The sequence below is a fragment of the Helicoverpa armigera genome, chromosome 19, assembly GCF_030705265.1.
Source record: "Helicoverpa armigera isolate CAAS_96S chromosome 19, ASM3070526v1, whole genome shotgun sequence".
Lineage (NCBI taxonomy): Eukaryota > Metazoa > Arthropoda > Insecta > Lepidoptera > Noctuidae > Helicoverpa > Helicoverpa armigera.
In genome coordinates, this window is record NC_087138.1 from 4,828,387 (window position 1) to 4,851,044 (window position 22,658).

The 22,658-nt window shown below is 36.2% G+C and overlaps 2 protein-coding genes and 1 non-coding gene across 14 annotated transcripts in view; 2 read left to right on the plus strand and 1 right to left on the minus strand.

The window, feature by feature from the left end:
- The window catches only part of LOC110372955 (E3 ubiquitin-protein ligase goliath), a 470,889-nt gene that overhangs the window by 432,882 nt on the left and 15,349 nt on the right, over positions 1-22,658 (minus strand). The window lies entirely within an intron of this gene.
- Positions 1-22,658, plus strand: part of LOC110372993 (uncharacterized) — a 116,861-nt gene that overhangs the window by 3,870 nt on the left and 90,333 nt on the right. For 4 of the 8 annotated variants that reach the window (XM_021330064.3, XM_021330065.3, XM_021330071.3 and 1 more), the window contains exons 2-6: positions 846-947; positions 13,757-13,837; positions 16,591-16,747; positions 18,547-18,692; positions 19,060-19,185. In XM_021330064.3, coding sequence (XP_021185739.3) covers positions 846-947; positions 13,757-13,837; positions 16,591-16,747; positions 18,547-18,692; positions 19,060-19,185 — 612 coding nt within the window. Of the gene's footprint in view, positions 1-845; positions 948-3,048; positions 3,393-4,872; positions 5,337-13,756; positions 13,838-16,590; positions 16,748-18,546; positions 18,693-19,059; positions 19,186-22,658 lie in introns of those variants that run through there. The other 4 variants (XM_021330070.3, XM_021330067.3, XM_021330069.3 and 1 more) reach the window with 3 other exon arrangements.
- On the plus strand, positions 13,637-13,718 carry Trnas-aga (transfer RNA serine (anticodon AGA)). Its single transcript has one exon. It is a non-coding gene; the product is annotated as a tRNA-Ser (tRNA).

Here is a 22,658-nt window from a genome sequence, read left to right on the forward strand (position 1 = left end):
GTGCGACCTCGAAACAATAGCAAAAAAACTTCCAATTCGCTTGGTGAATTAAAATTGTATCATTAAATACCTTCCTTCATTTCAATAGCACATTGATCCACTATGATTATGATTATATTGTGTCGATCGAAGCTATGAAATGGAATATTGGTTTGGTAAGGGAAAAATCCATTGTGTAATACACAGCTTCCCTTGCACAGATCTGGGACAACCCTGTTGAAAGATAGTCGATACGTCTCGACTCGATAAAGCTCGGGAGTTTATATCTTTTACAACGAACATAATGTTGTCTGTATAGGATTTTGGCAAAACTTTTTCTCTTTAATTCTTCTTTGTTGTAAAAGCCAGAAACTTGCTTACACTTGTTGAATTAATCAACCTACATTTCTTAAAGCTACATTAGGTCTGTTTGTTCTCATCCCTTAACGTTATCTCTATCTTGTATACACCATGATCGTTTATGACTATTGAATGGATATTCACATGAAAGACTCCATACTGATCTTGGAATTTGAAAAGCGTGTCTCGTGTCTACTCCTAACCTTCGCAGTCAATCTGTTAGAACCAACTAAGGGAATTGGGGTCACAATCTTTAGTACGTAGGCGATGAACTGGCGACCTGTCACTTACTATTATCGTACCTAGTATTTTAACTCACAAGTTAATTTATATAGTACTTGTTTATAAACTTCTTTTAACTAAATGACTGGCTTGGCCTATGGTTCAGGGTACATTACCTGACTACATAACTAAAAAAATCGAGGATTTTTTAAGACAAGAGGAGTATTAATCAAGATGTAACATGACATTTTATTTATGATTGAAACTTTTACTTTCACTTACAGTTTGAGAAATATTCTTCAAGTTGGGAAAACCTGGGGATCAGACATAGCAATAGCAGCCAAGAGTGCAGTTTTACAATCGGAAAACCCTGAGGAACCTAATGGGTTTGTAAAAAATACAAAATAGTGTCAAAGCTTTGACAAACATGGACATTAATGGATGTCCAAAGCTGTGTATGGAGTTATTTGTGGCATACTCCAAGCTTCGTGAAAATTAAGAACACAAGAAAACGCTTTTAATCATTCAACATTCATCATCTGCCGATTCCGAAATATTTGGCTTTTGATGCTACTAATATCTTACCAAGAAATTTTTGAGCTCGCAATTAATATAAACGCCTACTGCTGCTGCTTATAATTTATGTGTCTTAAATGTGCTAACAAACAATTTTCGTTTATTCCATTAGGTAAGAATTTGTTTACTTGGACCCAGTCGAGTCCTTAACTTAAAGATATTCAATCGTAACAAGGAAAATGATTTTTCAGTAGGCGTAAACGACAATCGTTAGGATGACGAACTTGTGCGTGCAACTGGCAATTTAGATACCTGCCTAGCCTCAATTTGAATTACGCATCAATAAAGATTCAAGGCACCTTTTAATCAGATAATGGACTTATCACTTCGACCCAATTTCTTTAGTTACCATAAATCTTCGTAGGTTATAAATTGCAGCGAATGCCTTTTGAAGCTCGTAACGTAACATTAGCCACTATCCTCATTGTTGCCAAACAATTTTCAACCTTAAACGCTGTGCATAAAGTCTTATTTTTCGTAAACAAATTAGCAGGAAACTTGTTCAGTTTTATATTGTTTAAGATGGTTATTATCGTTAGAAGTGGGATTTGGAATCAGCTGTTTTGAATAGCCAAGTATGTCATAAAAATCTCGATCGTTTTCTTAAGGGATAATGTTTTCAGTCCATGCTAGCTAAAATTATAATGTAAAGTTTACGAAACTTTTTATATTGTGTTATTACATTTGATATAATAGATTCGTCAGTAATGTTACTTCATAAATCTTTGAGCCATTTCCCATCGAGTTCGTACAATGCTCGTTACGCTTTATAATTTTTCACGTGATCTGAATTTGTTTAATATGCTTTTAATGACTCAAACCTGGAAAGGCCCATTACTTTATTTTCCGAAATTGGTATTGTGTACGTACATACGATGTGTAATGAATATTATTTAAAACCATGATCAATGTTATATTCCCCGAAGTAAGGTTTTCTCCTGTCGGTTTTAAAATAAACTTGTATTGTCTTATTGAAGTCACGTATCTAAGCTCATGGCCCAAGCTTCATGTATTAAATATGACCACGTTTACAGTTTTTAAGTAAATTTTAACATTTAAATGGGAACTTCGTCCAACGACACGACCAAGACGTGATGTATATGTATTTTTTCACTTGATTTTTATGTGGATGATTTCATTCTTGTCTGTCTTTAAGGCTTCAAAAAGGGCTAACTAAATTGTAGGGTGTTTTATGATAAATGGTTCTATGTGTTACCTCTTTTGTGCAGATCATAGCAACAGCTAAAATCTTTTGGCTTTGGACTAATGAATATTCATACTGAATCAACGGATACGGTTTATATCTTCGAGGAAATGTACAAGATCTTTTGTATCAAGGAAATATTTTGACTGTTATAATTTATTATGTAATTAACGTAAGGTACTGCGGTGTATTTTTTGAAGGCCTTCGCCGTATTGTTGTTTTAATGTTCAGTGGCAGCAAGGTTTATAGATCGAAATAAAAAAGTCGTATGTGCCTATAAGTTGTTTCTTGACGTTGCACTTAACGATGCATAATAATACATAAGATCACTGACCTTGGCGGCAATTTGATTTTAAAAAGTAATAAGACAATGAGATTTTACCATGTAATATGTAAGTAGTAAAATAGAAGTGGCCATTAAAGTTTATAAAATATAAGCTCTGTACGGTGCAATTCTAGTACGTGTCACCAAACACGTAGTGCAGTACTAAATACCTATATTTTTAATTCAACCAATCCGCATGTATCTGGTGCTGGTGGTGGCGGTCATTAGTGCGATATCCTCATAAAGCATATTCAAATATTACCTAAAGCAGAAATTCGTTAATTTTTCATTCTGTGGTCAGTCAAAACAGCATTTAAATTGCGGATAAATTGTATGAAATTGAAACAGTTTCACAAAACCGTCACATAGTTAGCAAGATCCTCCTTTAATTAGAGCGGTGGCTCCAACGGCGAGTAACAGTTTATTCAAAAAAATACCGCAATAAAAAAAGTTCTTAGTGAAGCGACCTGTTCGTTGGTCCTATGATTCATTCACCGGTCTTTGGTTAGTCACTTTTCTGTCGCGGTTTCAACGCTCGCTTAGCTTTCTTGTAAATATTTTTAAATCAATATTGACCATGAGAGCGGAGTGATAAGTTTTTGGTGTCAAACAGTGACTTTAGTGAGCAGTGATGGGTTTGATGGCGGAAACTATGAAATTTAACCTTTTGCGTCGGTATAGTTCCGACCCAAATGTGTTTATCAGGGGTGTTTTGAAGAGGCTCAAGTTAGTATTGTTTAATTTAAGTTAATATTCTGTTTTAAGTTAATATATTGTTTAATATTCTGTTCTGGGTTTTCTCACGAGGTCATAATGGTGTCTTAATCAAACAGACCAAGTGTTATTTTTCAGTTCAATATTTTTGTAATTGTAGTTTTTGTATCTTTGGTATATTTTTCTAAGCTTAAAATGATCTATGAACTCATTTTGTCTGTAGAAATAGTAATATAATTAGGAGATATCGATAATTATGATTTGGAGATGAGCTATTGTTTAGTTAAATAATGCCAATTACTAAAGTTACTTAAACCAAAAGTTTTAATATTCCTCTAAAAATTATGTCCAATGATAATGAATTACACTCTGGAGAATCCAGTGATGCATCATTTTAAATAAACCTATACTATAACTCAACGCATTTCACCAATGCGGTTAAAGCTACATGTTAAAATACCTAATGGTTCTGTCTCCCTATTTCATGACGAGGAAAATCGGAATCCAATATGGATTCTACATAGGGAGCAAATATGGTTCGTCCGGGTAATAATATAGCCCATTGACCTGGTATGATAATTGCACAAAACCTATTATGGTTCTGGTCTATTGTCGAACATAGTAGGTGTCATTGTTTTTTACGGTTGGTTATGTCTCTTGATACATACCATTTGAATCGACCTTTCCTTTCCTTTGAATCGATATTTGTATGGTGCAATTGCATACAACGCTAAATCAGGCGTAGAAGGCGTAGTTTGGAGGAGCTTGTGATGGACGAAATGAATAGAAAAATATGACTTGCCGATAATTTTAACAAAAATCCCAAAAACATAAAAGAAGTCCACTAAGTGGATATCATGCTCAATTATTAACTAAATAGAACATTTAAAGTTACTGAGGACACCGGAACATTCTTAGTTTTCCTTCAAGGTGTCTATTAAAATAGTTCCTCTAGTGGTAAAGTATTCACATTAAATCATTAGTCGGTATGTTAGTAATTACGGCTTACTGTGTTACTTTATAATTCAATGCTGAATATGCTACATTTTGTTCATTACCTGTTTATTGTTTAGATGCGTCTGTCATACTTTAAGCGCGTCTTAATTTATTTTGTTTATTAAAAAGTTGTGTAGTGAAGTGTACAGTAATCCTAGTTTTATTTGAACGCTTAGTGTTGTGTGGAGTAATTAATTATTGTGCATATTTCACATCAGGTCTACCATTTTCCCCATTATTAGTTTGGGATATATCATTTCTATGCCCTCCGGTCAAAGTCCCAATCCATTTGTTGTATCCTGTGCTATACAATTTATTGTCCAGTTAAGCAGTTTCATTATAGTGGTTGATGATTAACTTTTAGTAATATCAACCTCGTTTGCAAGACTGGTGGATGATGCTGTTTACCATTCATGTCATTCAATACCTGCAATAGATATGGTCATGCATAGACATTTACAATAATTTACCTATTGAAGCAGGAAGTTATTAGAACAATACGTCCCAGTTTCGCGCCCGTCTAGTACTAGACAAGTCGACTTTATCATTCATTCCCCTCATTTTGCATTTCCTTGGTCCAATTCACATATCTAATCATGTATTATCTTATCGTACTTTGTTGTTGTAGCAATTTCACACAAACTCCATTGAAGTTAGTCCACACGCACCTCTTCGTTTCTAAATATGTGTTAAACATGTTATCCTTTCCTGCAAAGAGTGTCTTGTGTACATTTTCGTGACTCACGACGAGGTATTCCACATTTTAAGTTACATTAACAACGAGCGTCATTTCATTATTGTGTTTAACATGGCCGGTACTATTAGTGATAGTGAAAAAACAGTGCAGTGCTGCAATTATAAAAACGGTTTTGATTTAAATATAAGCGATGTTCGCTACAGTTTCCAAAGGAGTTGGGTTAAAACAAAGAAGTTTGGTAGCAGAGTCTTAGGGGCTAATAGGTGAGTGAACTTAGATTTAGAACGTAAAAAGTTTACCTAAAGATGGATTAGTCAAGATTGTGGTTTCTTTGCTGGAAAACTTCTGATATATTTTTTGTTGGTATCATTATTGTTTTTCTCAATTCCAAGTTGAACATAATGGGGCAAAATCTATCAATAATTGTGTTGGGTTTGTGACGTAGTTGATTGTGCCACTTAGTATGTTGTTGTTTATATTACCACTTACGATTGTATGATTCATAAAGGCTCTACTCGTATGATCATAACGGAATATATTGAGAACATTTTTTTGATAGGTCGTCAAGTTACAATGCGGTTGATTGTCAAGAGAAAGTTGTTTTTTTTTCTCTACAACTATCGTATAAAATCCCGATGAGCACATTCACTTTTGGTTTTGTTTAAGATTAATTTTACTGACCTAAAATTTTAGAGGCCATCACAAACAAAGAGTTTCTTGGCGTAAAAAAAATTAAGTATCAGTGTCATTTGGAGAAAGAGGCCGGCTTAAATTGGGTTTCCAATTATTTCTATCTCGATACTATTGCTAAAGTAGCTGATGATACGGTTCCGAATGGATTCACCAGTAAACAAAAAGAGAAGCGTTGTCATGGAGACAATTCTTCATCTAAGTTTGGTTTATAGTTTTTAGATGGCTTATGTTCTTGTAATGTTTATGCATCACACGGAAATAATAAAATTCTGTGAAAAGCCTAGCAGTCAGAAGCAGCAACTATCAGCTAACTGGATTCTCCGTAGTCAGTAAAAGAACGACGTAAAATAAAACTTGTATTATTATGTTTAACTTGGTCTGAACTGCGGTTGGCTTGTATTACTTGTTTTTCGTAGAAACCAATTATGTAAATGTATAATTCCTATATGGTGTCTATCGAATTTTTAATTCTGCGTACTTAGTAACATATTGTTTTAGATACATCAAATCTTAAATATCTTTTGGTTTTACAATGCTTCTTTAACTTACTATTTTCAATTTATCTATGACATACCTTCGTAAAACCTCAGCTACGCTTACTGTAATGCACCTAAACGTGAAGACGTGTGTGAATGTTCACTCCTGTAAATAATCTTCAGTTTGTTTAATGTCATGTCAACTGATTTGATTGGCAGTTGTTTCAGGAAGCAGACTTTTTGTTCTTAGACTTTTCGTGAAAATATTAGCAGTATTCTTTAGGAATCGTACTACAGTTTTACTATCTACTACCTCTTAATGTTGTGTATTGTAGACATACATGTCCTTATTGACTACTGAGTATTGATGTAGATACCGTGGCAAACTACTTCTTAGAAGAGATAATTAGTGAAAGCATTACTTACGTAAGTGATCCTTAGTCATTTGTTATCGGTTAATTAGTTATCCGTTATTTATAGTGTCGAGTGTCTCTGCAAGTTTGTGTTAATTGGGTATTTTCATTGATAGACGTCATCGGTTCTACGTCATTCATCCACGTTTTCGATTTTGAGCGATTTCTTAAAGCCCTATCTAAGTGGGTTTATCGAAATCTTTTGTTCGTGCTCTCAATTTAAGAGCTTTTTATAGTAAGGGCTGTTCTTGAAATTGATTTACAAATAATCTACTTCTATTTGTGAATTTTGACAGAAATTTCCCCCATTTTAAGAGATTCAAGTTATTACTACTCGTAAGATCCAATACTCATAAGGAAAATATGTAGAATCTCATCAGAACGTGATAATAATATGCTCAAATCAGAATAGGAATTCCGATCCCGCCATTATTAGTGGTCAAATCGATTTGAAAACTGGTTTCAACTGTCCGATGATTCAAGAAGGCTTTGATTCTCGGAATGGCCCCACATACGATCCTTTGGCGGCAACTCTTGACACGTAACTTCCGGTTCTCAGAATATCAATATATTAGTTTGCATGTCATCTCCATAGTTTTTAGAACGTGAACCTTCAATATGTGGTTCTACGGTCTGTTATTGGTTGAATGGTATTTGTATTTTTTTTTCGCATGGAAATGGGTTTTTACGCTGTCCTTGACATCGTTTTTTAATTTGCGCTTGTTGGGTGCGGGTTTTACATGGTTTAGTTGAATTAAATGCTTAATTAATTATGTTGGCTCGAAAATAGTGGTTCATAAGCTCATTATGAACATTTCAAATGCTCTAGGAAGTTTCACAGTGACCAGACTTGATCATTTCTTCAATATTTTCTGTCTGGGTCAATCCGGACAAAAAATCGTCATTACGTTATTTATAAGTAATAGCAGATGTAATGACCAGAGTTTTTCTAGTTCACATGACACAAAAACATTATAAAATGTTTGCGCAGCTATTACGCAAAATTGTACCGTTTGGTTTATTCTCATAATTGTTTATTTGGCACTCTAACGGTTGACCCGCAATGTTATATTAGTACCTACATAATTATGTACTTACATATGTATATGTACAGTCACGAGCAATAATATATATACATTGTCACATTTTCTAAAATATCTCAAATTCCACCATTCAAAAAGTATGTGTTCTATATTTTTTTCTAAATTATCTACATGTAATACTGTATCAAAACTGGGTATACATTGGTTTCATAGTAATATAAACGATACAAAATCACTAAAAAGTTTACACTTAAAATGTAATTTTGAATTATCCATGACAATTTCTATAACATATACACATGAAATGCCAGTTGTATACATATTATAGGAATTGTTATGGATACATTAAAATGATATTGAAAGTGTATACCTACTTTTTAGGGTTCCGTAGCCAAAATGGCAAAAACGGAACCCTTATAGTTTCGTCATGTCCGTCTGTCCGTCTGTCCGTCTGTCACAGCCGATTTACTCGGAAACTATAAGTACTACAGTGATGAAATTTGATGGGAATATGTGTTGTATGAACCGCTACAAAAATATGACACTAAATAGTAAAAAAAGAATTGGGGGTGGGGCCCCCCATACATGTAACTGAGGGATGAAATTTTTTTTTTCGATGTACATACCCGTGTGGGGTATCAATGGAAAGGTCTTTTAAAATGATATAAAGTTTTCTAAAAAACATTTTTCTTAAAGTGAACGGTTTTTGAGATATCAGCTCTCAAAGTCGTAAAAAGTATGTCCCCCCCCCTCTATTTTTATAACTACGGGGTATAAAATTCTAAAAAAAATAGAGGTGATGCATGCTAATTAACTCTTTCAACGATTTTTGGTTTGATCAAAGTATCTCTTATAGTTTTTGAGATAGGTTGATTTAACTGTAATTTACGGAACCCTTCGTGCACGAGTCCGACTCGCACTTGGCCGGTTTTTTTCTGTAATAATTACAGTTTTATAAATAAATAAGGGTTGGTTACTACAATAAAACAAAGGTATACAAAATCAGTCTTGTAATTCGTTACCAAACGGAATGATTATTATTAATTAAGCCAATCAAATATAATAATATCGTCGTATCGTCGTAGTATCATCGTGTCGGTGAAAATGGGCCTTAAATTAACTAAAATCTTGTGTAGCCCCCTTCAGCGTTTATAACATCTTGCAGCCTTTCCTGCATTGACGAAACCATATTGTAACATACATTATTGCCTCTAAAACTATCCCATATCTCATGGACGTGTCTGACCAAAGCTTCTCTGGTTCTCGCTTGGTTGCTGTCCCACTCTTGGACCATCAGCCCCCACAAATTCTCTATAGGGTTGAGGTCAGGGCTTTTAGGTGGCCACGGCAACGAATTCACGAAATTCCGGTTGCGACTGAACCAGGCTTGAGTGAATCGGGAATTATGGACACCTGAATTATCCTGCACAAAATCAATAGGCATCAGTTCAGGAAAGTAAACGTTCAGACTAGGAAGTAAAACTTCGTCTAAAATACTGGTATATTGCTCGCTATTCATTCGTCCACTAATCTCTGCCAATTCACCAGGTCCACTGGCTGACATCCAGCCCCAAACGCCGAAGCTTATCCGGCCACTTCTTCTAGATGGCAATATGTTCCTTTCTAAATAACGAGTGTTATTAGGCCGCCATAAAGATAAACGTCCATCAGCAGATGAAACAAACACTTTTCATCAGAAAAATGGCTCTGCTGAAGTCGTAGTTTAGGTATTCTCGAGCAAATTGTAGTCTCTGTTCCTTGTGTCGTGCAGATAATAGTGGTTTCGCGCCGGAACTCTGTGACGTAGGCCAGCTGTGCGTAGGCGACGTCGAATTGTCGAAGTTGATACGCAATGCGAAGATGAAATGTCCTGAATTCTCACAAATCCGTTACTGACCACACTGTTGACGATCTGCCTGTCCTGCGCCGCGGAAGTTTTTCGTGGACGACCACTACTTTTAAAACTAACAACGTCGCCGTTATCTTCCCACCGCTTGAGCCACAAATACACGGTTTTTCGCTGAAAAAAAAAGGCATCTAAGTAAATTGTTCTAATAACTGCGCAACGCGTGGCACCCTATACATAGATGTTTAAAACACAACAACAATAAATGCAAACTCACCGTAATTCCCAATTCATTTGCAATGTCTGTTACGGAAAGTCCCTGTTCTTTAAGAACAATAATTTTGTGTTTGTCATATGTAGAAATACGATAAGGCACGCTGTTCATTTTAAATTTATATATTACAATTAATATATCTAGCTCAGCCTCTTTCACACGGAACTCTTTCAAGAGTTATTATGTAAAGGGAAAATTTTATTGAGAGAAATTTGACAAGTCAAGTGACATATGAAAATATCTATACATATAATAAATCTGTAAAAAAACTGTGTCTGTACATTGAATATATTAAAAAAATAATAATTGGGTGGGGTTTAGAAACAGTAACGGAGCACAAATCCAAAAAAAAAATTCTGTCTGTTTGTCTGTATGTCTGTATGTCTGTATGTCTGTTTGTTTGTACACGCTAATCTTCCGAACTACTGAACGGATTTCAATGATTTTTTCTTTGTTGTATCAGTATTAAGCCTGGTCAACATATAGGCTATAATTTATCTTCGAAACTTGAAGACCTGATGCAGAACTCCAACAGACCAATAAAACTATAAGAGATACAAATATGGTGCCGTGGCAAAAATTGTTTCATTTGATGAGCATTTTCAGCTGAGATAATAAATTTTAAGATTTGGAACACCTGATGTGGAACCCCAAGAGCCCAGCTTCTCTGTACCATATACAAGTATGACGTGTTAGCAAAAGTTGTTCAATTTGATAAGCACTTTCTATTGACTTATACAAATTGAAGATCTAAAACACCTGATGTGGAACTCCAGGGGCCCAGCTAGACTATAGCATATAGAGGTATGACGTTTTAGCAAAAGTTGTTCAATCTGATAAGCACTCTCTATTGACGTATAAACATCGAAGATCTGGAACTCCAGGAGCCCTGTTAGACTATATGAAGCATATGAAGATATGACGTTTTAGCAAAAGTGGTTCAATCTGATAAGCACTCTCTTTTGACGTATAAACATCGAAGATCTGGAACATCTGATGAGCTTCAAGAGCAATACTACTTGAAATGTATAGAAATGAATGTTATGAAATAGGTATGGTGAATCAAAAAAAGTAATTAGTCAGTCTTTTAGATAACCCTAATATAATGGACACGCATTTTTCTTTTCTCTCTCTCACAAACCAAATAATAACGAAGATACAACACCGCTTGAATTTCGTGTTAAGTCACTGCTTAGTACAAATTTTACATACCTAGACGTGGCGTCACGAGCCCCCACTCTCCGACTTTGTTACGTTATATCTCATTATTATTTTGTATGTCTTTACAGAGTTCCGAATTTTTGGGAGGCAAACGTGGGGCCGAAGCCAACACGCTGAAGCCCTTTTGAGACAACTTTAATGAAATGGTGACACAAAACCGACGATTATCCCTTTATACACTATAGAAATGAACCCAAGGACAATCCCCGGTGGACGTCGTTAAAAAAAAGACAATCCCCGGTTCTGTGCTAAACTATTGCTAAGTATGGAGGACTATTGTGATGGGATGTTAGTGGATGACAATGTATTAGGTACATGTAAAAACGGCAGGTGGAGACTCGCCACCTCACTTACTGGGCCCCCGGGAACCAGTCACTGAATAGCAACAAGAGGGCAACAGGGACATGAGCATCTGAAGACTGCGACTTTAAACGCAGATTACGCGCTCCCTGTGCTTACCATGAGGCACCTACCCTCCGAGCATGGCTACTAATCCTGCTCTAGCGACTCCACTCTGGACGGCCAAGCCAAGCCAGAGGCGTGAGACCTACCCCCGTCATGGTTCACTCCGACCGGCCGGAGATGGGGGACAGTATACTCTCCCTGGAGAACTCAATATATATAGCCCCGCGGGGTCGCTACTCCCCGTCATCAGCCTCAGATGTCCTGCGGTGCCTATATCTCATTATTATTGTCGTTATTATCTCAAGAGCCTTTGTCCCAATTATGTTAGGGTCGACTTCCAGTCACGATGCAACTGAGTACCAATGTTTTACAAGGAGCGACTGCCTCTGACCTCCACAACCCGGCTACCCACTCAACCAAACACCCCTTGGTAAGACTTACTGGCTTCTGACTACCCATAATGACTGCCAAGAATGTTCAATGACAGTCGGAACCTACAGTTTAACATCCCCTCCAAATAACGGTCATTGGTATCCAAAATATACGTAGAAAGTACATACGAACTTAGAAAAGTTGCATTGGCAGGCACTTGCCAGACCTAGAATCAAAGACGCACGCTCATACTTGAGAGATTGGTTCTCTATCCACTAAACCACCATGAATTCCACTAAGTCACCACGACTTTGTCCATCTATTTAATGTTTTTTTACGTAATAATACGTGCAATATTTTTGCCACACACAACTTAAATGCGGACTAATTAGAATCACTACTTTTATCCCTATGGTCACGTCTATTGCGACTATTCAGATCTTTGATTTTGCTGACCCCGTAGTCGCTGGCATAAGGGACAGGATCCGCGTACGAAGTCGCGGGCAGAAGCTAGTTTGAAATATAAAAATAAATACTGTAACAGCCAGTACGATTAGATATTAGAACTCCTTCAACATCGAAGTCACTGGCAAACTGGTTTACTGTAAACATATTATTGAAATTTCCTTGGGTTCATTATTTTGTAACTAAAACATAATATTTTTTTTAGAAATCTGTTGTTAACGTAAATTTGATAAAAATGTGTAGTTAATTTTGATACAATTTAACGTTTACATATTTTTTGGACACAGTTAGCATACTTATTTTTGCGATTTTATGTCACTACATGAATTTAAATTTTAACGGCGTTTCCATGTTATTGCTCGTGACTGTACATGTGATGTTTTGTTTTTGTCCTCTTGTATTAAGCTTAATGGAGGTTTCATTAGTCTAGAGGTCGCATTTTTCTTTCTTTCATTTTCTGGAGGATAAACAGCAATAGATTTTAGACAGTTTATCATTTTCTTCTACGCCAAGATAGTGATACAGTCTGCCTATCATATCTATATTTAGTTGTCATAGTATTTGCTTCTGTTGCTATCCAGTTAACAAGTTCATGCAACCAAAACCACTGCCGGGTTTTTCCCTCACCTAAATCTTAACCCAAAAACGTTAAGCTTTCAAAGAAAAGAAACCACAACATTATGGTCTGTTTGGTAAAATGGCAAATTACATTGTTGACACATCCGACGCTATTCAGGACTTGTGCTACGGTAAAATGGTTCTTTGGTCTTAGTAATTACAGTCGGTTTTTGTTTGTATTTTTGATTTGAACTGTAGGTGCATCGTTCAACGACCGCACCTGGTATGGTCAAGGACGGAGAAATGAGGTTTTATTGGTCTTGTTCGCAAACCCTCGTATAATCAATGTTCGCTAAAGATAGAAAAGAATTATCATTCAGTTCTTCTTATTGAAGTGTCGATAAAATTATCTTATCGATTTGTTTTTAATAAAAATATGATCTTTTATATAGTGGGCGGGTGACTTAACACAGTTTTAACTGACCTGGTTTCCGCTAGGAAGAAGCGCCTGCTATATTTCACACGGAAATTACCTGACGTCACATTTGTGATGTCATGATGCAAAAAACCCGATTACGGAACATAGGGGTAATTTGATACTTGCGTTACGTAAGTCGCATCATAATTCATTCAATTTGAGAATAATTAGTATTACTTTAGTAATCAATAATCAACATATAATTAAATAGAACAGCTGGATTGTAATGATTGTATTTTTGTGCTAACCTTGTAACAACGCTATCTTTATACGCTATCACAGTTGTAATACATTCACTAATTTCGACTCCACTCTCGCGGCAGTCGTGGCCGAGCGGTTAAGGCGTCTGACTAGAAATCAGATTCCCTCTGGGAGCGTAGGTTCGAATCCTACCGACTGCGAATACTTTTTGTATTTATTTTGTTCTTGTTTGTTGCAGTTTACGAAGAGGGGCTGGTGTTAATGTGCAAGACGATAATGGTTATACACCACTTCATCAAGCATGTTTGAATGGTCACAGGTAAGTTTCTTACACTTTTTTTGTGGCCCTTTTTTTTAAATGTTGTCAAGCTATATCCTAAAATATCATAATAACATAAAATATGCTAGCTTTATTCTGACTGAAATATGTAAAAGTTTCATCATTGAAGTAATAATTTCACTGTTAACTGTGAATATCCCTGCTGAAACAGGAAAATTGTACCGAAAAGTCACTAATACTCAGCGTAATATGATTATTGGATTGTCAACCCACAAAAAGTGTTAATCCAATTTATTTATTCTTTATATGGCAAATTGGTAAAACTGTATTTCTGTTACATTTTTATGACCGTGCAGATTCCTCTGTTTTGCTCTATAATTTTATGAACACGTTCTTTTATATCATTATACCTATTTTCTCAGGTAGCTTATTTTATTAGTAGTCATGGGCGTAGCCACACTGGGGCAAGCTGGGGCACTTGCCCCACCCTGGGCCCTGGCTCTGACCTATAAGGTGTCTAATTAAACAATGTTTTTTTTTTACTAACCCTAACTAACAACATCAACAATCATATGTACTATCCGTAAGTTATTGCACAAAAAAATTGTCGACTTTGAAAAGAGCGCGATCAAAACAAAATACACGCTAGAGTTCCCGAACGTGCGCGGTGCACGCGTCATTTGAAAGCGAGCCGTATTCCCTAAAAGAATAGTTGCTATGTGGCGTAGCGAGCCTAGCCGTCCATCTAATCCAAAAAATAATGCATTGAAGGAGTCCATGTCCTGGTAGATGTGATCACCATTTCGGAAATGCAATTTTATCCTAGTGTAAAAACCGCGCTCGCTATTTTGCTTGCCCAGCCATGTACGACCTGTACAATAGAACGATCGTTTAGCACAGTGGTTCTTAACCGCTGGTCCGCGGACCACTGGTGGTCCCTGGAAGCATTCCGAGTGGTCCGCAAAGCTTAGCTGCGCGACGTTGCTATACGTTAGGTTAGGTTAGGTTTTTATCGACTTATCTATGCGAGCGAGGGGGTTTTCGTATGGACGTAAATCGGGTGTGTCGTACCGAGTCCCCCCATTCATGAAAATGTATATTTGGGCGACATTTTACGTAGTTTTTGGTTTTAAGTCTTAAAAAATAATTAAAATTTCGCGCTCGCTTCGCTCGCGTATTCAGAAGCTGTTTTATTTTTGTATTTGTCAAGAAACAAAAAGTACGTTTGAGCTAAATTTTACGTAATATTTGGTTTAAGTCCGATAAAAATTTCGAGCTCGCTTCGCTCGCATATTCAGAAACTATATGCCCTTATTTTTGCATTGGTCAACAAACAAAAAGTTAAGTATGTTTGGGCTAAATTTTATGTAATATTTGGTTAAGTCCGATAAAAATTTCGCGCTCGCTTCGCTCGCATATTCAGAAACTATATGCCCTTATTTTTGCATTGGTCAACAAACAAAACGTTAAGTATGTTTGGGCTAAATTTTATGTACTATTTGGTTAAGTCCAATAAAAATTTCGCGCTCGCTTCGCTCGCATATTCAGAAACTATATGCCCTTATTTTTGCATTTGTCAAACAACAAAAAATTAAGTACGTTTGGGCTAAATTTTACGTGGGTAATATTTGGTTTAAGTCCGATAAAAATTTCGCGCTCGCTTTGCTCCCGTATTCAGAAACTACATGCCCTTACTTTTGCCTTTTGTCCTGTGTGTGATTGTTTATTTTCTGTACCTGAAAATATTAATCTCTCAAATTAAGAGACAAAAAATCGGAGGGCCCCCGCACTTCCCCGGGGGATAGGTTGACTGCTGCCCCACCCTGAGCCCAAAGCTCGCTACGCCCATGTTAGTAGTAGATATATTGATATCAGGGAGGTCAGGGATAATAGCAAAGAATAGATTTCTACTAAGTTACCAATCAATAGAAGAGTTTCTGTCGTTCTTTTCCTCTTAATATTGTGCTGTGTGATATAAATGTATTAAATATTAATGGCTATGCTTATGATTTGTGACGCAAATTGGGTACACTAACGAAATGCCCCAACAGGAAAACTAGTCTATATCTCTAATATGAATCACTTACTGGTTCAAATGGTTTTACTCGTAAACAGGATACAATAATTAAAATTTTAAATATGACACTGATTTGGAAATGGTGTCATCCACGTAATATTCCCAATTGATAAAAATGAATTGAAAGTAGGCACTATTTTACCTCTTGCTATTTTACATAATTAATTTATTGTACCAAAAGTTTGTGCCTTTAAAAATATATGTCAAGGAAAATCTGGCTAGGTTTGATGACTCGCGTTTTACACATTACATGCACTATTACTTACTTCGAAAGTGTAAGGACAGTATCCTATACGTATATCGCAAAATGTGCCAATAAACCCGTGTCTTAGAGGTCTGTTTCACGAATATTGCTATAGGTTTACTTTACATTAGGCGCCAAAAATATAGATGCTACCTCGTTCAAGTTGGGTCTTTGAGGTCAGCGCAAAATTACTATATCTTCTACCAGTTCGTTTTAAGCAGTCAATATAAGTATCGGCCTCCCATAAAAGATATATTAATGAAATGATTTTAAAAGATGAATTTCTTCATTTTATGTTACACTGTTGCATCTATCATCATCATCATCATCATCAGCAGCCTATCGCAGTCTACTGCTGGACATAGGCTTCTCCAAGTGCACGCCACTGATATTGATTTTCGGCTTCTCGGATCCATCTCCTGCCAGCCGTTGCATCTCATCAGCATATTAACCCTACTCCTTTATTTATAGAGACATAGTCCGCGTCCTATTGGCAGCAGGGGCGTCACCATGCATGGTGGACAAGAAAGGCGCCACGCCTCTTCACCTGGCCGCGTTCAACGGTGACACAGAAGTCTGCTGGATGGTCCTCACTCACAAGAACCCTTCCGTTAACATCGATCAGCTGGTAAGTCTTTGCTAAAGCTTCTGGAACTTTCTGTATCTTTTGTAGGCAATAGAAGTGTATAAAATTGGACAGCGCAGCGGAGAGTAATACAGTTTTTGCGAATGTGTTCTTGTAAAAATGTCGAAGTTTTACTATGATCCAAAAAGGGAAGACAGTTGTAGATGTTTTACACCACGCAAACGCGCCCCCCATACTTGTGTAAATGCACATGAAAGACTATGTGCTTGTAGGTACATTTACATAATAATTAGGGCTGCTTTCATGAGATTAATCTATCAAGATCTAAGATGTTTAATCTATCAATCATTATTATTAAAATGTGAGCTCCAGCTGAGAGTCGAAATTCTACGTAAGTGTGTCCAAACTAATTTAAAATATCTGAGGTATACTACAACCATCTCCTATTTCTCGGCCTTGCGTTACTAAGTTCCAGAACATTCCAGGAATGTTGATTACGTCAGAGTTTAGTCCTTTACATATATAGGTACTTACTTATGTGTGTGGTTTTCAACACCCTACGCATACCTGCTTTGAAACATACCTGATTCAACCTGTGTTAGCTCAAGGCAACCTTGAATTATGGACTTACGAAAAACGTACGAAAGGGACAATATAATATAATACACTGAATAAATTGTGGATATTCCTCCTTGAACAGACTTTCGACTAGTTATGTATGGCCATTCTTTTGGTAGAAAACATTGTTGATAAACATAACTTTCCTCTAATATAAGAGACGTATAATGTTAAAACTTTCTGCCTTATGAATACTTATAAGTAAACAGTACAGTGCAAAATAAATGATTTGATTTGATTTGATAAGTAAACAGTAACATGATAAGAGATATATGTATGTATAAAAAAATTATACTATGTAACAATTTTTACCATCATCAGAGAATTGCAACATCGTATCTGAATCTTGTTTAAGGTTTTTGTAGAATATTCATGACTTTTGGAAATCTCAGAAGGAGCTGAAATACTTCAATAAAACAGTTGACAGTAAACTCTAAACAAATACAACAGCCTAAAATCTATCGCAATAATTTAATTGCTTGTACAACAATGCTTCAAGTACAATAACTAATAGTTGTTTAAATAGGACTAGCCTGGGAACTGGTGACTTACCTTACCGAGAACCGGTCAGTGCTGGGGCGTCGACATCTGAATACGGATAAGATATAGCCAAGTAAAAGGCCGTGTTGGACACGACTTGCAATAGTTTTGGCATTCCTGAAATGAATTTGCAGATGTTGGCATGTATACAGATATATTTTAATTTGGATCAGAAGTTCATGACTACTTTTCACAAACTCAACACTAAAAAAAATATCAATGGGTACAGTCAACTTCAGGTTAGTGGTAACAGTTTTATAGGAAAATCGTACTTATTACTATTGAGTTAAGATGCATGACAGCTACCACTGATTTGCAGTCTACCGTACCAGCCATACCCTACCTTTTTCTATGTTAGGTATTTGGGCATTCAAGGTTTATATTTCTGAATTTTTCAAGCACAAAGTCATTAATACCATGAATAGTTGATAAATTGGTTGTGTACCTATCATGTGTGTATAACATCTATTGATTACTGGAAAGCAATATGCTGGGGAGTTTGTTCCACCATTTCTGCATTTTTTGGACAATCTTTTGTAAAATCCTTCAAAAAGAGTTTTCAACCTACTTTGAATAATTGACTTCTTAACTTTTGTCTTATCATGCCATTTCTTTTTATTTATTTAGATACGTAGTAACACTGTATAGGTACTATAACTAATATAAATCCTTTTCCCTGACAGACATCAGCCCACGAAACAGCACTACTGATAGCAGCCCAGTTCGGCTTCGTGAATGTGGTGGCTCAACTGGTGTCTCTAGGCGCTGATGTGACCATCAAGAACAATAACGATGAAAGCCCTTTGGATCTCGCTGCTCAGTATGGCAGGTAAGATGTACAATATAATGATAATGGCGTCCACGGCCGATTTCAGCCACGGCGGCTGTTCTCATTTAAGGAGATCAGCCAGTTGCGCAGGACATATTATAGTGCACGAGCATTTGCGCAGACACAGGTGCACTCCCTAATAGGGACTCCCTATTCCTTTACTCTCATAACCCGATGGGACGGCAATTCGACACGACCGGAAAGAGATCAAGCGCAGGACCGACATTTACGTGCTCTCCGATGCACGGGTGAATCAACCACCAACTTCCAGAGTACGGGCTGCTTTGTACAATATAAATAAACATTTTTGAGTTTGAGTTTGTACCCGAAAATATCTTATGTATTGACCCTTAAACTTTCCTCCTAGGTTGGCGGTGGTACAGCACCTACTGAAAGTGCGTCCGCATTTAGTTGATCAGTACCGACACGCCAACTGCCGGGATGTGGTCTTCACAACAACACCATTGCACAGAGCCAGCAAAACCGGGAGAAAGTAAGTATATATCATACTAGTAAATCACCTCTTAAATAAAACGTGTAATTATGAACCTTAAAGTTAATAAAAATAAGTTAGAATTTCGATAATGCAAGTATCAAGATTAATCGCCTATAAAAAGAAACGTTTGCATTTTGAATTTATTCTACCAGTGTTCTCCATGACGTTATGAATGCACAAATAGGTACTATGTCTTGTTACTTAACTTTCGAATAGCTCCAAATTGTGTCGTCACTTGTTTTTAATACATTACATAAGAAAGTATTTACGATAATCGTCTCAAATATTAATCACCTCCTAGTACATGTAGTTATGAACCTTAAAGTTCATGGAAATAAGTCAGAATTTCAAGCGTGTAAAAAGAAACGTTTGCATTTTGAATTTATTCTACCAGTGTTCTACAATGACGTTTTGAATGCACAAATACTACCTACGTCTTCTTATTAATCTAACTATCAATAGCTCCAAGTTGTGTGTCGTCACTTGTTTTCAATCTATTACATAAGAAAGTATTAACAATAATCGTCTCAGCTGTTACATAGGTGTTATTTATGAATATTATGTTAATACGAAGGTGGCAATTGCTTCATATTCATATTCATTCGTTCGTTATAACGCATCGATAGCTTTCGCGCTTGTTTACGTACCCGCTGCCAAATAAAATGGATGCGGTATTTTTGTGCACACTGCTCATTTACCTACTTTCTTTTTACTATGAATATAAGAGGGTTCACAAGTACAATTATCTTTTTTGTATTTATTCCTTTATTTCAAGCAACTAGGGCCTATAAAAATACAAATACACTTATATCTTACATAACATTACTTATAAACTAATAAGACCATAAAATTATCCATATTAATATACATATGCAATACTATATAGTATCTATAAACACTTAAACATATTATAAATACATAACAAATATTCGTTGTGTTTAGCTGACTGGTGTCACGTAGCCGGCCACAAAACCGGCGGTACACAACTTTTCGGCCAGAATACTTCCTTGAGGACCTTCTATCAGAACATGCATTACGAACGAGTTAAAATTCGTGTTACAATACCAACAGATTCATATATTATGCGTTTGGGTCATAATGAATTCAATTGTTTTTCCTTATTCACCTGCCATTGTTATAAGCTCAGACAGCTAGACGCCCGTCACCTTTCCTTGATAGACCATACATGTTCCTCGAGTAAAAGAATACAGTTAGTAGTACCTAGTCCAATTTCTAGATACAAAGGTACCTACATCAATATCCTAGTTCAGAAATTGTTGTATTTTGAAAACACCTTCTATGAGACCTAAGCACTTAAACTTTATCAAAGTAAAGCAATTTAATTAGTTTGTAGTTATTATTTTAATTATTTTATGTTTAGTATTTTTATGGGCTCTACTTGCCTGAGATAAAGGAGGAAATAAAAATAAATATGCCTTATCGCCCTACTAGTACACTGTATATCAGTGTTCATATAACCCAGTGTGTCAATTTTGCGCGCCCTGTCGAAGGGTTAAATTGGCAACACGCGGCATGCGGTCCCCACCTTGTGGCTGCTGATTTGAAGGTTCTATGCTATGAGAAATAGCGATTTTGATGTTAAAGAAAAATCAAATGTTACTCCCTAATTTTTGTAAATTGGTAGCAAAGAATGATTGCTGAAATAATGGTGGTTTTAACAAATCGGCAGAGATGAAAGTTTAAGATCTCTGTTACCAAGCTTCAAGAAAAAAATTGAATTCGATCTTTTTATCGGGTGAGCTGCAGGTTTAATCACGTAGCAAGCCCTAGTGTCAGAGTTTTCTCAAATCTACCTGACGGCCTCTGGCGTGGAATATAGAATTCAATGTAGTAGATTTACTAAATACTTGAAACTGCGTCATGATTGAATGTTTTTCTCAAAGATCCAAGCATACCATTTATCCTACGTGTGTAAACTTCAACTTAACGCTCAAATCAATATGGAACTTGGTCTACGTGCGAATCCTTACACAATTGACACCGTTGTTTTGCGAATGGAAGCTATGCAAAACAATAACACAATAGGTACCGTCCCAATGTACGTACATATATATATAGGTACCTTCGCGGTCTTTTGAACATGGCCAGTGGTGAATTTTTGCGTTCAAAACCAAGAAAATTGACATTTCATTGAACCAATTTAGGGATTTGTTCAATTCACTAGATTTGTTTAGAGATAAAATTAAATTATAAATTAAAAAAAAACCCCGACCCAAAAAAAGTACGCAATAATTATGATAAAAGGTTAAAAACGCTAAACCCTATAAAAAGCAAAAAATAACTTTTAACACTACGTAAACTAAATTTTGTCGTGTCGGGGGACCGCTCTAATTCATTACTTTAAATACGTGTTTTTTTTTTTAAACGAATGTTGTAATTAGGTAAAAAGCGGTCCCCCGACACGTCAAAATTTAGTTTACGTAGTGTTAAAAGTTATTTTTGCTTTTATAGGGTTTTTTTAACCTTTATCATAATTATTGCGTACTTTTTGGGTCGGGGTTTTAATTTATAATTTAATTTTATTTCATGCTTTTTAAAGGAGCTCCTTAATTTTTCCTTCTTTCAGTTAATTTATTTTATCTTATGATGGGGTCGCTATTTGCGATCTCGGCCAAAGGAAGCTGTTTAACAATCCTCATGATAAACTGGCTCTGGGAGAATTGCACAGATTGAGAAACAATAAAGATTCACCTTTGGACATTCTAGATTTTCAGCAAAAATATAAATCGGTTTATCCGTTTAATTCCGGCATTCCAGGGTTTCATCCGCCACATCCCATTTCCAGCATCAGGTTCTCGTCAATCAGAAACATGAAGAGAACTCGTCAAGACAAATTCAACGAGCCCAAACTCGATGGGTTTACTAAAAGGCAGTTCAGGGTTACGTCTCCTACCTTCGTGCCCTAACAGCAGACCAGCTCAGTGGTTCCAAAAGACATTAGTGTTTCAAATTTCAGATCCCACATATACTTGCAAGTAAACTGAGCGTGTAACATTCCTATCACATCTAGCAAACGAGCTGATGACCTTGAAGACCTGAACCGATTTCCACCAAACATAGCTAAGAACACTCCCGACTGACATACCTTTTAAACAAAAAAAACCGCATTACAATCGGATCATCCGTTTGGGAGCTACGATGCCACATACACACACACACACACACACAGACACGTCAAACTTATAACACCCCGTCGTTTTTGCGTCGGGGGTTAAAAAGATAAAATCGTATTCGTATAATCGTTATTTTAACATCCTCCGTGATTTGTTCAAATCCCTTACGGAGTTGACCAAATCCCCGTTTTTATCATATCCCTGCGACAAATAAATAAAATAAATAAGTCAGGGCAAAGCAAGAAGGTATTTTTTTACTAATGAATAAGCAAAAGGATACCTAGTGGTGGTTAGTGCCCCCGATAATACATAATTATGTACGTTGTAAGTACGGTA